This window comes from Pongo abelii, chromosome 10, assembly GCF_028885655.2.
Source record: "Pongo abelii isolate AG06213 chromosome 10, NHGRI_mPonAbe1-v2.0_pri, whole genome shotgun sequence".
NCBI lineage: Eukaryota > Metazoa > Chordata > Mammalia > Primates > Hominidae > Pongo > Pongo abelii.
In genome coordinates this window covers 68,266,677-68,287,091 of record NC_071995.2, presented here as the reverse complement: position 1 = coordinate 68,287,091, position 20,415 = coordinate 68,266,677, and the positions used below count along the sequence as shown (strand labels likewise).

The window sequence follows — 20,415 nt, the reverse complement described above, 5'->3', positions numbered from 1 at the left end:
CCAATTTTTAAGTTAAATTGAATCAGGACTATGATAATTCTACATAAGAACTGGAATTCATCTACTGACCCATACTGTTTTATTTTTCATTCTAAATGACCTTAAATGCTGAGAAATGGTCTGAAATTTGTGTATATTGCACACTGTATAGTATTTTATACAAGAGAAAGCATCCAAGCCTTGTCTGAATATTGACACAAAAGCTTATTCTCTTTATCAGGAATGGTTTTCATTCATCTTCTCAACCAAAATATAGTTTTTAAAAATGAAATAAGGGTGTAGGGGCTCACACCTGTAACCCCAGCATCTTGAGAGGCTAAGGTGGAAAGATCGCTTGAGACCAGGAATTTAAGACAAGCCTGGGCAACATAGTGAGACCCTGTCTCTATAAAAAAAATTTCAATAAGAAAAAATAATTTTAAAAAATGAAATATTAAGACTTTCACTTCCAACCAAGAGACAGTAGTGGTAGTATTATTCGTAGCAGTAGCCCACCTAAAACAACTTGAAAATGGACAAACTATATTAAACAATGGATTTTAGACACAGGATATCAGGCCGTGCAGGACAATAATCCTTGAGACAAGAGAAAGAATCAATGAGGGCTCAACAACTACCCTTGCTTATAAGACTGAAAGAGTTTTCAGTTTGCAGTGAGGGAGAGGGATTCCAGATTGGTGGAGCCCAGCAATCTTTGTGAATTGAGGAAGTGGAGAAGAGGGTAATTAAAGGCAGCCAGAATTAATAGGCTGGGATACTAAACGAGAATGACTGGCACAGAGAAAGAGCTCTGAAAATATGCAGAAGGTCCCTCTGAGTCTTCAGCTAAGTACTGATTAGCACATGCATGTAAGGAAACTACCAGAAGCTTAAAAAAAACAAAAACAACAAAAAAAAAGGCCACCTGAAAGAAACAGAGAAAACAATCCCCAGGGCCCAGACAGGGCTGGGAATCATTTATTTTCCTACCAGCCAGAGTAGAAAAACATAATTTACATAATTCAGAAAAGAACTGCTTAAGTAGTTGGAAGAAAATTAACCCTAAAGATTACTCTGGTTCTGTTAAACAAGACCTAAAAAAAAAAAAAAAAAAAAGAAAAGGATGTCTCAAAGATCAAATGGCTTCTGTTATTAGTAACTTAACTGCAACCACAAGAAATCTAAAGAATATTAACAGAAATACAAACATTATACAGCACTCAACAAGATAAAGTTTCCAAAGACTGGCATCCAAGCAAAAATCACCAGCCATGCAAACAAGCACTAAAAGAGAACAGATAATGAGGAGGAAAAAAAAACCGACACTCAATAGAAACAGACAGTTTCTATTAGTAAACATGAGTAACAGAATTAGTAGACAATGATATTCAAAGAGTTATAATTACATTTTGTATGTAAAAGAAGGCAGAATAATTGGCATGCCGAAGAAAAGATCAGCAAACTTAAAAAAAACAGTAATAAAAACTATCCTAACTAAAGCATGGTGAGAAAAAAAGAAAGAAAAAAATGAACAAAGCATCAGTAAGCTATGGGACAACGCCAGGCAATTAGATATATGTGTAATTGGAGTCCTCAAAGGACAGTGAAGACAGAGAATATATTCAAATAAATAATGGATGAAAACAATTCCTAAATTTGTATAAACATACAAATTCAAGAAGCTCAACAAATCCCACGCATAAGACTCATAAAAAAATTATACCGACACAGACCTTAATCAAGCTGTGTAAAATAAGTGACAAATTTAAAAATCTTAATATTAGCCAGAGAGAAAAAGGTATATTATATACACAAGACTAAAGATAAGAATGACAGCAGACTTTTCCTAGGAAATAAGAAGACAGAGAAGCACCATTTAAAAAATTCTAAAAGCAAAAAACCTGTCAATTTTGAACTTCAGACTCAGTGAAAGTATATTTACAAATAAAGGTGAAATAAAGACTTTTCAAACAAAATCTAAAATAATTCATCACCACTAGAAATGCCTTAGAAAAAAAATTTTTTAATCCTTTAGGTAGAAGAAAAATATTATGAAGAAAGAAGGGAAGAAAGAAAAAAGGAAGAGAAGTGAGCAAGAAAATAAAGAAAGCAGGGCAAGGGAGGGAATAAAAAAAAGAAGGGAAAGGAGAGAAGAAAGGGATAAGAAGTAAAAACGGGAAAAGATGGGAAGAAAAAAGTCAACAAACCTATTTCATTATGAATGATAATAAAAAGCAGAAATAACATTACCACCATCCCTAAAATTACCATGAACAATGAGAAAATATAACAGAAGTCTAAGCAGAAAATGTTTCCCTTAAGAAGTGAGATTTCAGCTGAGATCTAAAGAATAATTACAATAGATGTTGTTTGGTAGTACAACTAAGAACTCAGAATGCCCCACTAAATAACAACTAAAATCACTCCATAAAATACTAACTTTATCCAATCAACAATACTTACTACATGCCAGACATTATTCTCAGGTGAGGATACAGCAATTAACAAAATAAACACTAACAGAGGTTACATTTTTAAGTGTACAGCTGAACCTGCAAGGGAGGAAGGGAAATTCAACACCCTTAAATGAGAGTAAAAGCTAGAATTCCAGAGAAGCTACAAGCTTATATCCCTACTAAAGGAGAAGCTATTTAAAAAAGCTTTTTATAAATCATGTACCTTAAAATGTTACACCATGGCTGAGAGTGGTGGCTTATGCCTGTAATCCCAGGCCGAGGTAGGTGGATCACCTGAGGTCAGGAGTTCAAGACCAGCCTGGCCAATGTGGTGAAACCCCATCTATACTAAAAATACAAAAAAAAATTAGCTGAACATGGTGGCAGGTGCCTGTAATCCCAGCTACTCGGGAGGCTGAGGCAGGAGAATCGCTTGAACCAGGGAGGCAGAGGTTGCAGTGAGCCAAGATTGTACCATTGCACTCCAGCCTAGGCAACAAGAGCGAAACTCCGTTTCAAAAAAAAAAAAAAAAAGAGCTACACCATAATTGTAATAACCCCTTAGTAAAGAGGACAGCAAAAAATCTTGATGTTCCTGTTATTTATGGTAAGCAAAAAGTGGTGAAGGAATGCTCTGAAAATTCATAGCCACTAAAAAGCATGAATTCACATTACCTATGTGGACTGCAACCTCAAGCTAATATTTTATTTGGAATTGGTTCTGGATTGGTAGTGCCTTAGGGGCTTAGCAAAAACAAGTGAAAATCCCCTTGGGAGAAATGTCCCCTTCTACCTAATCCTCAAAGAATTCCCAGAGTTCTAAGAAACATGAAATGATAGCTTAATACACACACAAGGAAACAAGGCACAATGAGAACCAGCAGAAAACAACATTAGCATAATATGTGACAACTTCCAATTGTTGGATTTATCACATACTAAACACAAAAATTCATAAAATAATTAAAGAAATAAGATATATTGGAATCTAGATCTAAACAAAGGGATAAATGATTATATGGATACATAAGATGTACATAATAAGATTAACAAACTTGATCTAATGGAGAGAAACAAAGCAATACACCTGCCAATTTGGTTAATATACATTTTGTTCAAACACATAAACAAATAATTGTATCATACAGACCACATTCTTGAACCAAAATGGGATTATATGAGAAATCAGCAACAAAAAGATAACTAGACAAACCTGATAATTACCTGGAAAATTAAAAACATAAGATTAAAGAACAGTATAACAAGCCCTAAGAAGTGAAAGGAAAACATTAAAGAACACTGATGAATAGAAAACAAAATTAAATTTTAGAAATAAATAAAGGCTAAAATTTGACCCCTAGTAAAACTGACAAATCACTAGTAAGTCTGACCAAATAAGGGGAAAAGGCACATAGTAAACAACCTTAAGAAGAAAAAAGATGCTACAGAGGAAAAAATATATAAGGTAGCATTATGAACAATTTCTTTACCCTGATAAAGTATATCTATAAAAAAAATCCTGTATCAAATATTTAATGAAGACAACTTCAAAACTGGTGACAATTTCAAAACTGTCATTTCCAAAGGATGTGTTTACTTATATGAACCCCCCCAAAAGCCTACAGATAAATTATAAAAATTAAAAAGTTTAGCAACATTGATAGATACAAAAATCAATTTTAAAAGTCAACTATATTTCAATAACACCTATAACTAAAAATTTTTTTAAAATTTACAACCAAGAAAAGCAACAAAAGTAGTCATAAATCGGACTAAAGATTTCTAAGTCCCTCATGAAAAAAATATAAAACTTTGAGAGAAAACACGAAAGAACTCAATACATAAACTTACCGATTCTTCCACAAAGAAAACTAAAGTCAATGCAATTCCACTTAGAAACTCAATACTTCTTTTTGTGTTGGAGGGGAGCATTCTCATGAATATTCTAAATTTGTCATAGAGCAAAAGGCCAAGTCAAGACTCTTATGAAGAAAAAGGCTGACAGACAGACATGAAGATTTAACACAAAGCTTTAGTATTTAAGAAAACATAATATTGGTACAGGCACAAACACATCAAGGTAACAGAGAAATAAGAAATCCATGCATATAAAGAGAAACTTGATTTACAATAGAGCTAGCACTACTGAATACTTAAGGAGGGTAGAAAAAATTGGTACACAATGCTAATATGATAATTTAGGTGCAGGGGAAAGGAAACTGTATTTCTAACACCATGTACAAAAATCAATTTCAGGTAGATTAAATATGGAAGACAAAACAAAAAATCTTTTTTAAAAGACTATGAAGAAGAATATCTCAATATATCTCAAACACAACCTCAATAGATGGAAAAAAATTTTAATTCTGAAATTATCAAATGTCAGATGAATATGAGGACTACTGATGGGGCTCAAAATTGGTATAAACACTCCCAAATACATTCCTAGAAGACCTCTTAGGAATTTAATCTTCCTGAAGTTTTAGAATACTGCTTTGTTCAGATAAACTTCTCTAACTTCATAAAGTTATCTCTTCTGTTACTTTCACGTAGTGTTTGAAAATATGATCGCTTATTTACTGAGATTTCCTGGTTCTGTTCCCCTCTCCCATTTTTATCTGGACCTTCTCTTTCCAATGTCACTGTTGTCCCTTTCCCGCTCAATTTTAATTCCTCTCCTCAGTGGAATCCTAGAAGGATACACTGGTGGGTCACTCTCAGGAGGTCATAGAGCTAAGCTGCTCCAATCACTTTAGCCTTACCATGGGTTCCTCACTCACCTTATGAGGTTGACAAAATCTCTCCCAATTTCAAACTGGCTAATTGTACTTACCAGTGAATACCTGCTGACTACATTGGGTGCTTCCATTCTCAGGTCCATCAGACATCCCAATGGATCTCTTTTTTATGCATAAAAACCGATAACTGTAGGTCTTTTTCTTAGTTCTCATCTGCTTATATTGGGGTTCATGGGGACACTTTGTCAACAAGTTCTGTTATGTTTTCACAAGTTTTAGTTTTGCTGTCTAGCTGGTTCTATGTTTATGTGGCAATTCAGAAAGATTAAAAAAAAAAACAAAAAATACTAACCTGCCACCATCAGTGCTATCATCCTAGACTCCACGCAAGACCTAAGATAACCTCTTAAAAGATAACTTTGCAGCCAGGTGCGGTGGCTCACACCTGTAATCCCAGAACTTTGCGAGGCCAAGGCGGGCGGATCATGAGGTCAGGAGATCAAGACCATCCTGGCTAACACTGTGAAACCCCATCTTTACTGAAAAAAATACAAAAAATTAGCCAGGCGTCATGGTGGGCGCCTTAGTCCCAGCTACTCAGGAGGCTGAGGCAGGAGAATGGCATAAACCTGGGAGGCAGAGCTTGCGGTGAGCCGAGATCAGGCCACTGCACTCCAGCCTGGGCAACAGAGCAAGAGTTGTCTCAAAAAAAAAAAAAAAACAAAAGAAAACTTTGCTTGCTTCTGTATTTTCTCTGATTCACAGAAATATCCGCATTAATGTCTTAACTTTTGATTTAATGAGTACACATTTCACATTCATGATTAAGGCAAACCACTTACTTAAATGTAAACTATTTTTCTGAAAGAGAACACTTCATATTTCATATATAAAGTCTAGGGCATACGTTGCCAAAAGGAACACCAGAGCGAACACACAGGGGTGCTACCAGATATTTTATATCTTAGGAAATACAGCAATATCTATCAGATAATCACATGAATGTAAGTGATTTGGACCTAATTATTTATTTAGCACAGTTTGGCCCAAGGGCACTATGAAAAAATTACCAATTCACTAAGGGTGCCATAAACCAGGTGTCTTGGTGAAACTTATTTTTTGGAAAACAAATGTCACCTTATTTGATGATTTCAGATGATAATTAAAAAAGTATCAGAACGTATAACGCATTCAAAGAAAGGTTAACACTTAGCATCACATGGCAATGACCCAACCAATGAGGAACTTGGGAATTCATTTAACTTGATTTGACATTACTGGCTGGCCTGAGAAAGAGGACAAAGAGAAGCCATGAATGCCAAAAAAAAAAAAAAAAGGTCAAATTTTATTTTTAAAAATTTAGATTAGGTCGGCACAGTGGCTCATGCCTGTAATTCCAACACTTTGGGGAGGCCAAGGCAGGGAGATCACCTCAGGTCAGGAGTTTGAGACTAGCATGGCCAACATGGTAAAATCCTGTATCTACTGAAAAATACAAAAATTAGTCGGATGTGGTGGTGCGTGTAGGTAGTTCTAACTACTTGGGAGGCTGAGGCACGAAAATTGCTTGAACCCGGGTGGCAGAGGTTGCAGTGAGTGGAGATGGTGCCACTGCACTCCAGCCTGGGTGACAGAGTAAGACCCTGTCTCAAAAAGAAAAAAAAAGAAAAAAAAAAAAAAAAAGCTGGGCACAGTGGATCACACCTATAATCCCAGCACGCTGGGAGGTCGAGGCAGATGGATCACCTCAGGTCAGGAGTTCGAGACCAGCCTGACCAACAGGGAGAAACCCTGTCTCTACTAAAAAACAAATACAAAATTAGCCGGGCATGGTGGCACATGCCTGTAATCCCAGCTACTCAGGAGGCTGAGGCAGGAGAATCACTTCAACCCAGGAGACAGAGGTTGCGGTGAGCACTCTAGCGATCGCGCCACTGCACTCCAGCCTGGGCAACAAGAGCGAAACTCCGTCTCAAAAAAAAAAAAAAAAAAAAAAAAAAAATTTACATCATGAAGTAAACGTGACTTCTGTTGCTGATCATGTGATCATGACATGAACAGAGCTTTCACAATCAAAAATGTAATTATAAGAGCAACTTCATCTTAAGCAGCTGTATAAACGCAAGTAAAGGGCACATAAAAAGTCATCCATGTGAGTTTTTTCTACCCCTTTACTTTATCTCTGGCTAGTGATAACATGTCACAGCCATCTGGTTGCAAGGCTTTCAAGAGCAAAGAAGAGGAAACTGAACCAATTCATTGGATTCAGGCTTTTTTCCTTTTTTTTTTTTTTTAAAAAACTCATTTTTTCATTAGGTCGCTCTTATTCATCTTCACCTAACACCAAGCAGCAATAATAACTACAAACTCAATTTTTCTTCTCTGGGCACCAGATCTGCCAAATTTTCAATTGTTAAGTATTAATTTAATAAAATTCTATCTATCTATCTATCTGTCTATCTATCTATCTATCTATCTACCCATCAATCGACTGATTGATCGACCAACTGACTGAGGGTCTTGCTCTGTCACACAGGCTGGAGTGCAGTGGTGTGATGATAGCTCACTGCAGCCTCAAACTCTGGGGCTCAAGCTATTCTCCCGCCTCAGCCTCTCCAGTAGCTAGGACTACAGGTGCACAGCACTACACTCAGCTATGATTTTATTTTATTAAGTGTTCTTTATATTCATTATATATCTTTAACATACTATATATCATAGATTCTAAGATGCTTTGGTGCTAGTACTGTTTGTCACAACTATGACTCGAAGTCACCATCAGCTGTAAGATGCATCCTGACTTCAGAGAGAGAAAGATGTTCAATAATGTGCCACTTACAATAAAAGAAAGGAAATACACTTAACTGTTTATTTACAATTACATTTTTATTGCAGTATAAAAGAAAAATTATGATCTGAATACAGTATATACTAAATGGAAATATACTTAGTGATTCATTTGTTTCTGTTTATATTAAGTAGTTTGTATTTTAAATACTCTGTATTATGCAGAAATCCTTGGTGAATTATCAAGTAGGTGTTGAGTACTTTAGCTATATCTAGGAAATTGTTTAGGGTCTTGAGTGGGCTAGAAATTATGATTTTTCCTACTCAATAAAATATGGGGCACCACTTTCCAAAAAATTGCCACACAATACATAAAAAAGATGTACCTCAATACACTGAAACACATATATGTAATAAAGTTATAAAAATATAAAGAATGAAACACAAAATTAAAACTATTGATTACTTCTGGGAAAGAGGGCAGAGGAAAGAATGGGAAACGGAAATAGCTCCATTAAGTACAATACAGAAAAATACACATTTGTTAAAGACAAAGACAATGAATCACATCTACACTATATAGTCACTAGTAAAGATCTGAAGAGGTACACACCAAACTGTTAAGAGTAAAGTTGTCAAGGCAAACTTTCACACTGTATTTTATATTCCGTATTTTTCTTCAACATTTTGGTAATGGGCATCTGTGATTTTTAAAGTTAATTAAAAGGAAGTAAAATATTTCATGTTGGGGAAGAAAATGGCAATACAATCATTTTTACAGTTCTCTGACATACTATATTCCACAAAAATACAATGTTTTAGATTATGAATCATTCTTCAGAAACGTACGGAATAGGATGCATTAGACCCAGTTTGTAGATAATGCATTGAATTAGCTAGCATATGATGTAACCAATGACCTCATATTGAAAAGTTCCATTCAAAGTAACATCTAAATATCTTGCAAATACCTCTATCTTCCCATACCACTTACACTGGTATGTTACCCAGTATACTTTCCATTTCTTCCTTTCCCTTCTTTCACTGTTTTATTTAATTTTATTGGAACAACACGCACTGAACACCTATCTACATACCAGGCGCCAAGCTAGGTATTCGCAGTACCAAAATAAACAGATACGGTCCCAGTTTTCAAGAAGCTTATTAGATACAGCAGTATTATCTAATACGATTTTCTGCAATGATAGAAATGTTCTGTATCTGCATTGTTCAATACAGTAGCCATTAGCAGCATGTAGCCACTGAGCATTTGAAATGTGGTTAATGTGACCAATGAACTTTAAAATTTATTTAATTTAAATGAGTTTAAATTTAAATAGCTACTTGTGACTAGTGCCTATGGCATTGGACTGCACAAGTCTATAGGAAGACAAGGACAAATAAACACAACTACAATGTATTCTGGTAAACACTAAACTAGAAGTATGTAAAGGCTATGAAAGAAAGGGAAAGGAACACTGAATCTACCATAGGGTGACATCTGGAAAAATTGATACTTAATTCTTGAATCACGTGAACAAAGGTGAGGCATTACATGAAAAGAACCAATATAAGTAAACCCTTGTGGGTGTAAAACTACATGACAGGGAGATTAAAAGCAGTGTTGTATTACTAAATGGGAAAATCTACTACAAAAATTAACAGGAGAGATACTGGAAAGGTAAATGTATGTAAGGAGGCCAGAATTTGGAAAGTCTAAACGTAATGTTTAGAAGCTTGAATATGTTAAGTAACAAAGGGAAAGTCGGGTCGGGCACCGGTGACTCACGCCTGTAATCCCTTTCAGAGGCCGAGGCGGGCAGATCACGAGGTCAGGAGTTCGAGGCCAGCCTGACCAACATGGTGAAACTCCATCTCTACTAAAAATACAAAAATTAGCTGGGTGTGGTGGCGCACGCCTGTAATCCCAGCTACTCAGGAGGCTGAGGCAGGAGAATCGCTTGAACCCAGGAGGCGAAGGTTGCAGTGAGCGCACCACTGCACTCCAGCCTGGGTGACAGAGCAAGAGTCTGTCTCAAAAAAAAAAAAAAAAAGGAAAGCCATTGATTAGTTAAATTGGTAATTAAAATGGTTTACATTTGTGCATGCGCATGCTCATAGTTAGGGTAAGTTAATCTAAATTAGAAGAAGATAAGAAAATGCTTACAAAAACTGAAGGTGCATTTCCTTGGAAAAAGCTTGACAATCCAAAAATGAACCATGAGCCATATAAATAAATTGTTTTATCTGAACTAATATGCCAGTCTATCTCTGCAAATAAACTTCAACTACTATATTCAAACTCCAAATACCTAACTGGGCTTAAATTTATAGTAAGAAAGAAAACACACAAAGTAGATACCACCATAAAAATCAATACTTCAAACCAAGCCCATTTAAAAGTCACTATCTTTAGTATAGAGCCAAGGGAATGCACCTTCCTAAACTAAATTCCTAAGGCTTTAATCAGGTCTGTAAGGAAATGAGACCTGGAGAAATGTTACAAAAATTCTTGTTAAACTCTGCAGTATTAGCCTATTATCAGAATGTTCAAATAAATATAAAATATTAAGTGTCCCTCAAAAGCAAAAGTCCTCAAAAATAAATGAAAATGGTTATAAACATAGACACAAAGAAATTCTACTTTATCCATGAAAAATACATAAATTTCCTCCAAAATAGAATTTTTAAAAATCCAAAATCATTTTCATCAATTTGGAAGATTTAAGTTCTCTCTTCTAGCTATTTTGAAATATACAATACCTTGTTGTTAATTATAGTCACCCTACTCTGCTATGGAACATTAGAATTTACCCCTCTATGTCCCTTTTCTCTTTTGTTTTTACTTAGTGATGCTAAATGCATATTGAAGTATACCTTGGAAACAGCTGTTTTAAGCTGGATTGTAAAATTATTTTATTTTTGAACCCTACTCTGAAAAGCACATGTATAGAAACAGAATTTCCTGTTTGGTATTATGATGAACATATTAAGAAAATAAAAATTCTTAGACTACCAGTACAAATATAAATGTTACTTTAGTGATGAACATTCCTTTGAATTTCCCATACATTCTTATATAGACATTCTATACATGTAACAAAATACCACATGTACCCCATAAATGCGTACAATTATGTATTAATAAACGAAAAGACAAAAGGGAAAACATTTTGAGGCAGCAAAACCATAACCAAAAATGCATTTTCCAGGTATGCTCAAAAACCTGGATTATTTGTAAATAATGTGACCGAAACAATGGAGTACTTTTAGTGTAGAATGAGCAAGAATAAGCAAATCTCTTCATGTATAGAACATAATTCTGTTTTCTTTCTTAAGTATAAATTTTGGAATTCTATATTAATGTGGTTCCATGAGACAAATTAACTATAGTGTGTAATCACATAAAAATTCTACATTCACACTTTACAAATTGGATTATGAGCACTGAAAAGCCACATAATTCAGAATCACAAAATTCTTAAAATAATTTGGCAGAACCTACCAAAAGATGCAGAAGTCCAGGAAGTGTGACCAATTAAAATCTTATGAGTCAAGGTAATTGGAAGTGGTTGGGAAGCAGGAGCTACACCTGAGTACAGATCATTAGCAAAGGCTATGTTGGTCAAGTCTATGAGGACAACTCAGAAGAAAGGTTACAGAGAAAACTGATTCAGCATACCCTCAGTTTTCTCTGGCTTATTAAAATCATAAAGATCTGGCAAGAAACTTTAGACACCAAGTTAGAAGAAATTCTAGAAAGGTTAAATATGACATTATTTTTAATTAGAAACAGTGCCTAAACCAGAACCCAGATCTTATAATCAAAGCCTCTTTGTTATACCATACACCAAAAAGACTAATTTACAATTTGCTCCACTGCTCACTTTTCCAATTTGAGGGAAGAAAAGATTAACTGGGCTAAAATAAATGGTTAGCAGATAAACAGTTAGTTAACCAAAGCTGCTGCTATCATACTAGCTGCCTTCGCAACCTAGAGGGAATGAACTGATGAGTGAAAGGAAGTGTGGGAGGTCAGGAGGTTGGATACATATCTGTGCAGGAAGCCTAAAAGTTTATTTGTACTCAAACTTTAAAGTATTCTGTATTCTGGATAACTAAATAAATGTGATAACAGATCACTATCAAATGAATAAAGGATATTTCCTTTAAAAAACTAAATTCAAATATGTTGGTTTTCTTTAAATCACTGTTTAATAGCACAATCTTTAAAATTCACCTTCTTTTCAAAGCTCAGAAATAGCAATGTTACATTTCCACTATTCTTCCAGCCTTCCTACACACTGAATAAGGAATGGATATTATTAACCACCTTATTAAATGAGAAAACAAGAATCTAGCATTTTAAGGACAGCAAACTAATAACACATTCAATAGAATTTGGGTCTCTGAGCACCCTGGGTTTCTCATTTCTATTTCTTCTATACTCTACTCAATTTTGTCTACATTTCTGTGACATATACTTTGTTATCCAAAATACAGCACAAGACTTCGGGTTTAGTCTTCCAGGAATAATATACGTAAAAGCAATCAACACTTTGTTTTTACCAGTTTTGAATTCAGCCATGAAGTCATAACTTGTATATCAAATAATCTAAGTTTTGACAAATATCTCAGAAAACCTGATTTGACACTAAAAGAATACACATTATGAATACGCTTTATTTTGAAAAGTGTTCCCAACTATTTCAACTATCAAATCCGGTACTTAATTTAAAATTATAAACCCAAATTTTCAAATTGAGGTGTATCCAATTTGCTGGTTCCAATTACATATAACACACTTAAACAGTTTCAATGTAGCTATAAGACCAATAGAGAAAAAAGAAAAAAGACTGGTCTTACCTGGTAGTTTCTTTTCTCAGATAATGTATGTCCATCAGTCCTCACCATAGAGTCGTGTCCTTTCCTCACAGTACCGGAGGCAATCAAATAGAACTGTCACTCAAGGGTCGTGTCACAGGAAGGACCGCCCACCACGTCTCCCTCTAGAGTGGAATTATCCAAAAGCCATCAAAATTACTAACATGTAAATATATCAACAGCAGCAAAAATATTCAATATGATACACAGAAAACAAAAAACAAAAAGTAATTGCTCTATACTCTAGTCTTCCTCGTAACCATTTTCGTGGGCTAGACTGGCATACTTTATTTGCAACAGAAATTATTAAATATGAAACATTCTTCCTACCCACTTCTACTTTCTTCAATTAAGACTGTCTGCCAGACATCACACACAAGGGAGAAATTTACAGTGAATAAAAAATGAAGTGTACAAAAAAGTTTACCCCTCCCACAACTGACATATTTTTTTCTTTTACATGAATCTTCTCCAGTTATCTCAAAAATATACAATTCATATTCAATCCTTTAACTACAAATCCTTCCCCTCCAAATGATTATATATGATAGATAGAAATATAAGTTATTCACACAGCTACCGATTCATTCTGTGTAGGTTTATTCCCATGCAACAAAATGGGAATGCAACATATATTCTTAACATGATTAAGAGATACAAACCTAACTCAATATTCTATTAAACTTTACTCCAAAAAGAAGAGCAAATATGTCAACTTCCTTTGATGCTTTTGTCTTTCAGACATCCAATTTCATGCATATTCCAATAGGGAATTCACTTTTTTACACTGGATGAAAAAATAATGGGGCTAATTTCTTAAACTGCAGAGATAAAAATAAGTCAAAATGACTTGCACTCCAGGTACCACCTCCCACCAAAAAAAAAAATCACTGAAGCTGAGGTGACAGTCACAAGACATGCTATCTTTAAAATGAATATTGAAAATGAGAGTTCAAATATTCAAAGGTGGGTCTACAAAGAATTTGTAAATACGCATTTTCAAGACAGATATCTCTTACCTAAGTTTTGTTAAACATTCTCCCTAAGGAAGCAGTATGTATACCTACTGAACTAATAATCTTGCTAGCCACTAAACATTGTATTCAAATTCAGAGCAATTATTTAATATCAACAAACATGTTTTGTGAGGAGATAACATCTAATCTATAATTTATAAGGAGAGTGAATCAGAATTATTAAAACCAACAAACACACATGTACACACATATATGGAGTACCTCTAAAAAGCAATCTATACGGGCAGAACATTTAAAAAAATAATAATAATTTAAAATGAATATTACTAAATTTAAGTTTTAAAAAGAACCCAGGTGACAAAAACCTATCTTCTGGCTCCTCTTTTACGTTTCTTCACAAAGGTAGTGGGAGTTGTATTTTTACTTAAGTCTGACTATCTTACAGTGTACGTTTAGCCAAAATACTTCAGTCAGGCTGTATGACAAAACTGTAATTGCTGATTACCAAATTTATAAATACCTTTGGAATTAAATATCTCTTTCAAAAATAACAAAGGAGTAAAGTTTTAAAAGCATATTTACTACTATAAATGTAATCTTTATCATTTAGCAAGCAATGAAGTTATTCATAAGGAAAAGTTACCAAATGAATTGGATATTCAGAAATTGTTAAATGACGCACATTTGGCTCCAACTCAAATTTTCACGATTGTCACAAAAAGAGAGCAAGATTATTTTATTATGCATCCCATAAATATTAACCGTTTTAATATTAGTGTTGTATAATATTAAATTGTAAAGTAGTACTTGCCTTACTATTAATACATACATGGTGACACTGAATTCAGTGGATAATAATGCAAAATTTCAGTCAGTACTTATAGAATAAAATGTTTTCCTTCTTATATAATATTTAGGGTCTACGAATCACCACAAATTATATTAATGTCAGCAAAAGAATGTTGGAAATCTATAATCAGGTAAGGTAATTTTCAATACCTTAATGCTGTATACATCTTTAACACAACCTAATTATATACAAAAAATAATAAGGACTAAAATTTATAGGCTAATACCACAACAATACATATTAATATTTAATCTGTAAGAAGTTACCAGATAAAAGTTCACTTTGAAGAATTATGGATTTTCGTATAAAGGGAAAATCTGTTTATTATTTGCTTTGTTTCCTCTTCTGGGGACAACTGGAAATATTTCATGGCCTGGAGTTTCAATCCAGAGCCACTATATACTCTAATCAATGTGGGAGCTAATATTCTATAGCGAACTAAGAATCATTATCTCCTTTTAATAAACAAAAAAGAAAAATGACTGAAGACACTGTATTTTCTTCCAAATAAACATGAAAAGTCAACATCTGTCACCACTATCTTCACTGTACTATATTAAATAAAAATATTCAGCAATAAATTCTGTTGGTAACCTTCATATTGGAAATGAAAGGATGTACAATAAGTCAAAGAGAGACACAGTCTGTGAAAGGGAACAAGTATGAGAGAGAGCATGCACCCTAGGTGCCAAAATTTATTAAGGTTTATACACTGTTCTCCCACCAAGTCCTATAAATATTCAAGAATTCAGAAAAGACGAATATTTGCAAAACTACAATGAAATTTTCTATAAGGCAAGGATGTATTTCATGATGAAAAAAGGAGGCTATGTTTACCCTTCTACCGTAAATAAACAGAAAACTAGACAAAATATATGAAACAATGGTTTCCAGACATCACACAACAATCTTCTCAGGACAAAGATCATCAAGAAAAAGGAACAAACGTAGTGCACCCAGCTCACTGCCTGTAGTTTTGAGGCTGAAGCACAACGAGGGGAAACTGGAACTAATTTTTTTAAATATATTTGATGAGCACTATAAACCCACAGATCCAAATTCAACAACCTCTAAAGAGAACAACAAAAACAAAACCACATGATCACAACATCTCAGAGTAAAATAGCTGCAAAACAGCAATAAACAAGAATCTTAAAGCAGGGGAAAAAAATACATAGAGTAACAAAGGTAGGAATGACATCAGACTTCTCACCAGAAACAATGCAAATCAGAGGAGAGTGGTTCAATATATTTAAAGTAGAGAAAAGAAAACTATCAACAAAGAATTCTAAGCCCAGCTAAAATATCTTTCAAAAATGAAGGTAAGTACAGCCATGTTAGAAGAAGGTTAGGCAGTTTCTTATAAAGGTAAACACAAGCTTACCATACAACTCAGCAACTATGCCCTGAAGTTATTTACCAGTATAAACTGAAAACAGGTTCACACCAAAACCAGTACATGTATAAAGATGTACTTCATTCCAGTGAAGACGTGATGTCCTTTAATAGGTGAATGGATAAACAGAGTATCTACACAACAGAATACTCTCAACAACAAAATGGAAGAAGCTGTTAATTCATGCAAGATGGATGAATCTTAAGTGCATTTTTGCTACAGGAAACAAACCAGACCCCAAAGGCCACACGTTGAACAATTCCATTAATATGACATTGTGGAAAAGGCAAAATTACAAACACAAAAAATAGATCAATTACTTCTCTCTGGCCTTAGTTTCCTAAGCTATAAAATAAAATGACTTAGATGAATCTTTTTTAACTTTTTCTTTTTTTAAACTTTTTTAAAAACCTTCCCCATGTTCCCCTCATCCCACTTCATTACTCAATAGTATTTAAACAATGCCAAAATATTTTAGAGGCTGAAAATAGTATCTAAAATATCTGTAATTTGGTAGTCATTACCACACTCAAAGTTAAAATATGAATTTGGTTAGGTTAAGACAGCTGAACCAGCTGAACAGGTTTTCTCTTTTTTTAACTGAAGACATTACATTCTAGGGTGGCTACTAATTAGGACGAACTACAAGATGTGACCGATTTCACTGGAGCTCAATAAAACATGCAGTAAATGCATTTAGCCATTATCTTTAAAATAAGGGTTCCTCAAATTCTAGAAATACATCAAGCAACGTTTTCTTAATAGGTAGACTGCAGTCACATAAATATTTCCTTGCCCTTATGAACTAATTTTTTGCTTGATCACATGGATAAATGTTTTAAAAATTCTGAGTTGATGGACAGATGAAATAAATATAAATAAAACTCAAGAATTTCAGTGAAATAAAAATAAACAAAACTCAAGAATACCATACCTGGTCTGGGAAAATTGCCGTATTAACTAAGAACAGTTTCTCTGAGTATTTTAGTAATATGGGTTTCACAGACCTATAATTAGCATGTAAAATGAAAAGTTGCCTATATCTACAAAGAAAAACAAAATACAACTTAACAATAATCTATTGAAATGAATTTGCTCTCTGGTTGTCATGTCTTGTAACAATGTTGTATGTGTCTTCCATTTTCCACAGTGGTACTACTTTTAACTCAACTGTATAGTTCTCTCACCCATACTCCAAGCAGGATTCCACACATCTGATACACAAAATTTACTATAAGTAGAGTCAGGTCTATCTAAAAGGCCCACCATCTCCAGACAGAAATTTTCTTCTACTGTGGCTTAAAAGTTTCAAATGAAGTGAATACTTATAAAGGGAATCCTACTGATCTTAAATGACAAAAGTTCAATAATTTCTGAACCATAGGCTTGAAAATTAAAAGCTCTTCATTTGATTTAGGCTTAAATAAAACTGGGGTCTGAAATTCAGACAATAGGGGCTGTTTCTAGTCTTCCTGCTGCCTATGTTTACACAAGTTGCTTAGCTTCTGTGTGATTTAATTTTGTATTATAAATGAAAATAATATATCTGCATGGTCTAGTTCATGGTTTAGAGAAGGAGCAGCCGGAGAGGGAGATGAAAACCAAAGAGAGTATGGCAGATATCTTGAAAGTTAACTGGAATAAATGGTTCAAGGAAGAATGTAATCAACTGTTTCAAAATGCTGTTGATTTAAAAAAAAAAAAAAGATGAGAATTAATCTTTGGATTTAGCAGCATGGAAATCACCTACTTGGTAATCTTCGTAGATAGCTTTGGTGAAATAAATGTACTAACTAGACTGGATTCACAAGAAAACAGGAAGAGAGAAACTGGAGACAAAGTACAGACATCATTTTCAAGAAGTTTTGCCATAAAAGTGAAAAATGGTAATAGCTGAAAAAATTTAGCGTTGACAGAAGGCTTTTTTTAAAGACAGGAAAAATTATGGCACAGAGGGAAACGCTGATGATACAAGATGGAGAGAGAGAAATTACTGGAGTAATGACTTTGAGCAGATGTGGATGGCATTAATAAGAGAGTGGCCTTAGATAGGCACAAAGAAATATCATCAATAGAAACAGAAACAAAGATAGTAAACAGGAACAGATTCAGGTAGGCCATAGTAATAAAAGCTATGGAAGTTCTCATTCAGCTGTTTCTGTTTCCTTAGTAAAATAAGAAATGAAGTTATTGGGTGAGCATAAGAATATGGGAGGAAGTGTTAGAGGTCTGAGAAGGGAGGAAAAGGTCTTCTAAGAAAGGGAGAGTGAAGGGATTAGAGGAACGACAGTAGGTAGAATTGCCAAGTAGTACTAAGGACCCATGGGAGGCTGGTGTTCTCCAGCCACACACAACTGCAGGGATGCAGGAACAGTATAGGTAGAAGCAGACTTAACCAAAAGTTGTGAGTATTAAGAAGCATGAGAGAAGCAACAGAATTAAGGGTATAAGCAATATAGTGATTACTAATGATGGGTAAGAAAACAAAGAGTAAGAAAAGAAGTGAGAATATCTCAGTAAGTACTAGCCATATTGCCTTTCTTTGTGTTTCTCAAACACATCCAGTCAGTTCTCAATTTAGGGCCTTTACATTTGCTGCTCCTTTTCAACGATCTTACCCCAAATCTCCAAATGCCAAAGTGCTTCCTGACGTTAACATGTCTGCTTGACTATCTCTTTTCAGAAAGGCCTTCACTGAACACCCAACAGTCTGAATTTTGTTCTCATTTGTTTTCTGTCTGTATCCCTGAAGTTCCTTAAGCAGAAGAACCTTCTCTATTAAGCTTATCACTGTTATCACAAGTACCTACAATAAGTGATACATAACAGATACATTTTACTGAATAAATGAACCACAAGAAATATACTAAATCCTTTACTAACTTTAATTTTATGGAAACATCATTTTCTTTACAAGGACTGCAGCAGAAGCACCTTGTGTAGTAAGAAAAAGACCAGCAACCAGAAGGTTAATTTTAAAAGTTAGTTCCTGCCAAATCAAATACTTTTAAAATATAAATGTACATTTATTCCCCCTTGATAGTCTGATGTAGGACAAGCTTTTGAGTGTAGGATTAGTAATTAACTTTTCACATCATTTTTTGTATAATGCATCTTTTAAGATGCCCAGTTTCAATTTTGTTTAAAGTTGAAGAAGACCTTAAAGGCAAATAAATAGCAGAATCTTTCTGAAATTTTACAAATACTTTCTAATTTTTTAATAGCTGTCTCGCCATAGCAAACACTCCTGGTTGACACTCTAAAAGCCCTTCTATCTGTGACCACCATAGTTGTCCAAATATTCAAACTTTCCCACATGGTTCAAGAGTAAATGCTGGTCGTGCACAGTGGCTCACGCCTGTAATCCTAGCAGTTTGGGAAGCTGAGGCAGGCTGATCACCTGAGGTCAGGAGTTCAAGACCAGTCTGGCCAACATGGCACACCCCAACTCTACTAAAAATACAAAAATTAGCCAGGCGTGATGGTGGGTGCCTGTAATCCCAGCCGCTCAGGAGGCGGAAGCAGTAGAATCGCTTGAACCTGGGAGGTGGAGGTTGCAGTGAGCCAAGATCGTGCCACTGCACTCCAGCCCCGGCAAGAAACCCTGTCTCAAAAATAAAAGAGTAAATGTGATCAGTCTAAGCCAATATGGTAATCCTATCCCTCTTGTCAGTAATTGATTTATGAAAGGGCATTTAAACCAACCCTGGCTAATGAGACATAAGGGAAAAACTGATGGTAGGATTCTAGGAAAGGAAGAAAAACAGCCCCTCTTTCCCCAAGAGGGGTTGTTATATCAGAATAGCACAACTAGAGCTACTATATCCATCTTGTAACCATAAAGAGAGTTAGCCTGTGGACAAGCTGACACTCTGACAATGGCAGAACAAACAGAAAGAATCTGACCCTGGAATTAATTATTAAACCACTGCATTAACCAACCACACAAAAGCTTCCATTCCTCCAGATATGTGAGAAAATAGTTTTCCATACTGTTTAGTCAATTGAACCAAAAGCTTCCTAAACCTCTGGGCTTATCCACACCTAATCCTTTAGCAATTTGTAAAGAACTTTATATAAAGTCCTTCCGAACCATTCACTGTGCTTTTCATTAAAACAATAGTTCTTTCTGTGCTCATATTTTATTCACTTAGATCACATTTAAAATAAAAATTACATTAACACTGGCATAAAAACTGATTCTTGTTAGGCATATAACTAACCTGGTGGAGAAAAGGGTACAAGGGTAAACTAGAGAGTAGTTTACTAGCTACAAATGCTCAGAATACTCAGGACTAAGAATCTAAAATAATGGTTTGTTTAAAAGAGTGGGTCAGTTAAGTGTAGG

At 34.6% G+C, this 20,415-nt stretch overlaps 1 protein-coding gene across 3 annotated transcripts in view; it reads right to left on the bottom strand.

Moving 5' to 3' along the window:
* The window catches only part of CNOT2 (CCR4-NOT transcription complex subunit 2), a 109,253-nt gene that overhangs the window by 61,558 nt on the left and 27,280 nt on the right, over nucleotides 1-20,415 (bottom strand). For all 3 annotated transcript variants that reach the window (XM_024256270.3, NM_001133145.1, XM_054526505.2), the window contains 1 exon segment: nucleotides 12,827-12,969. In XM_024256270.3, the coding sequence (XP_024112038.1) occupies nucleotides 12,827-12,874 (48 nt within the window). In that variant the 5' untranslated portion in view covers nucleotides 12,875-12,969.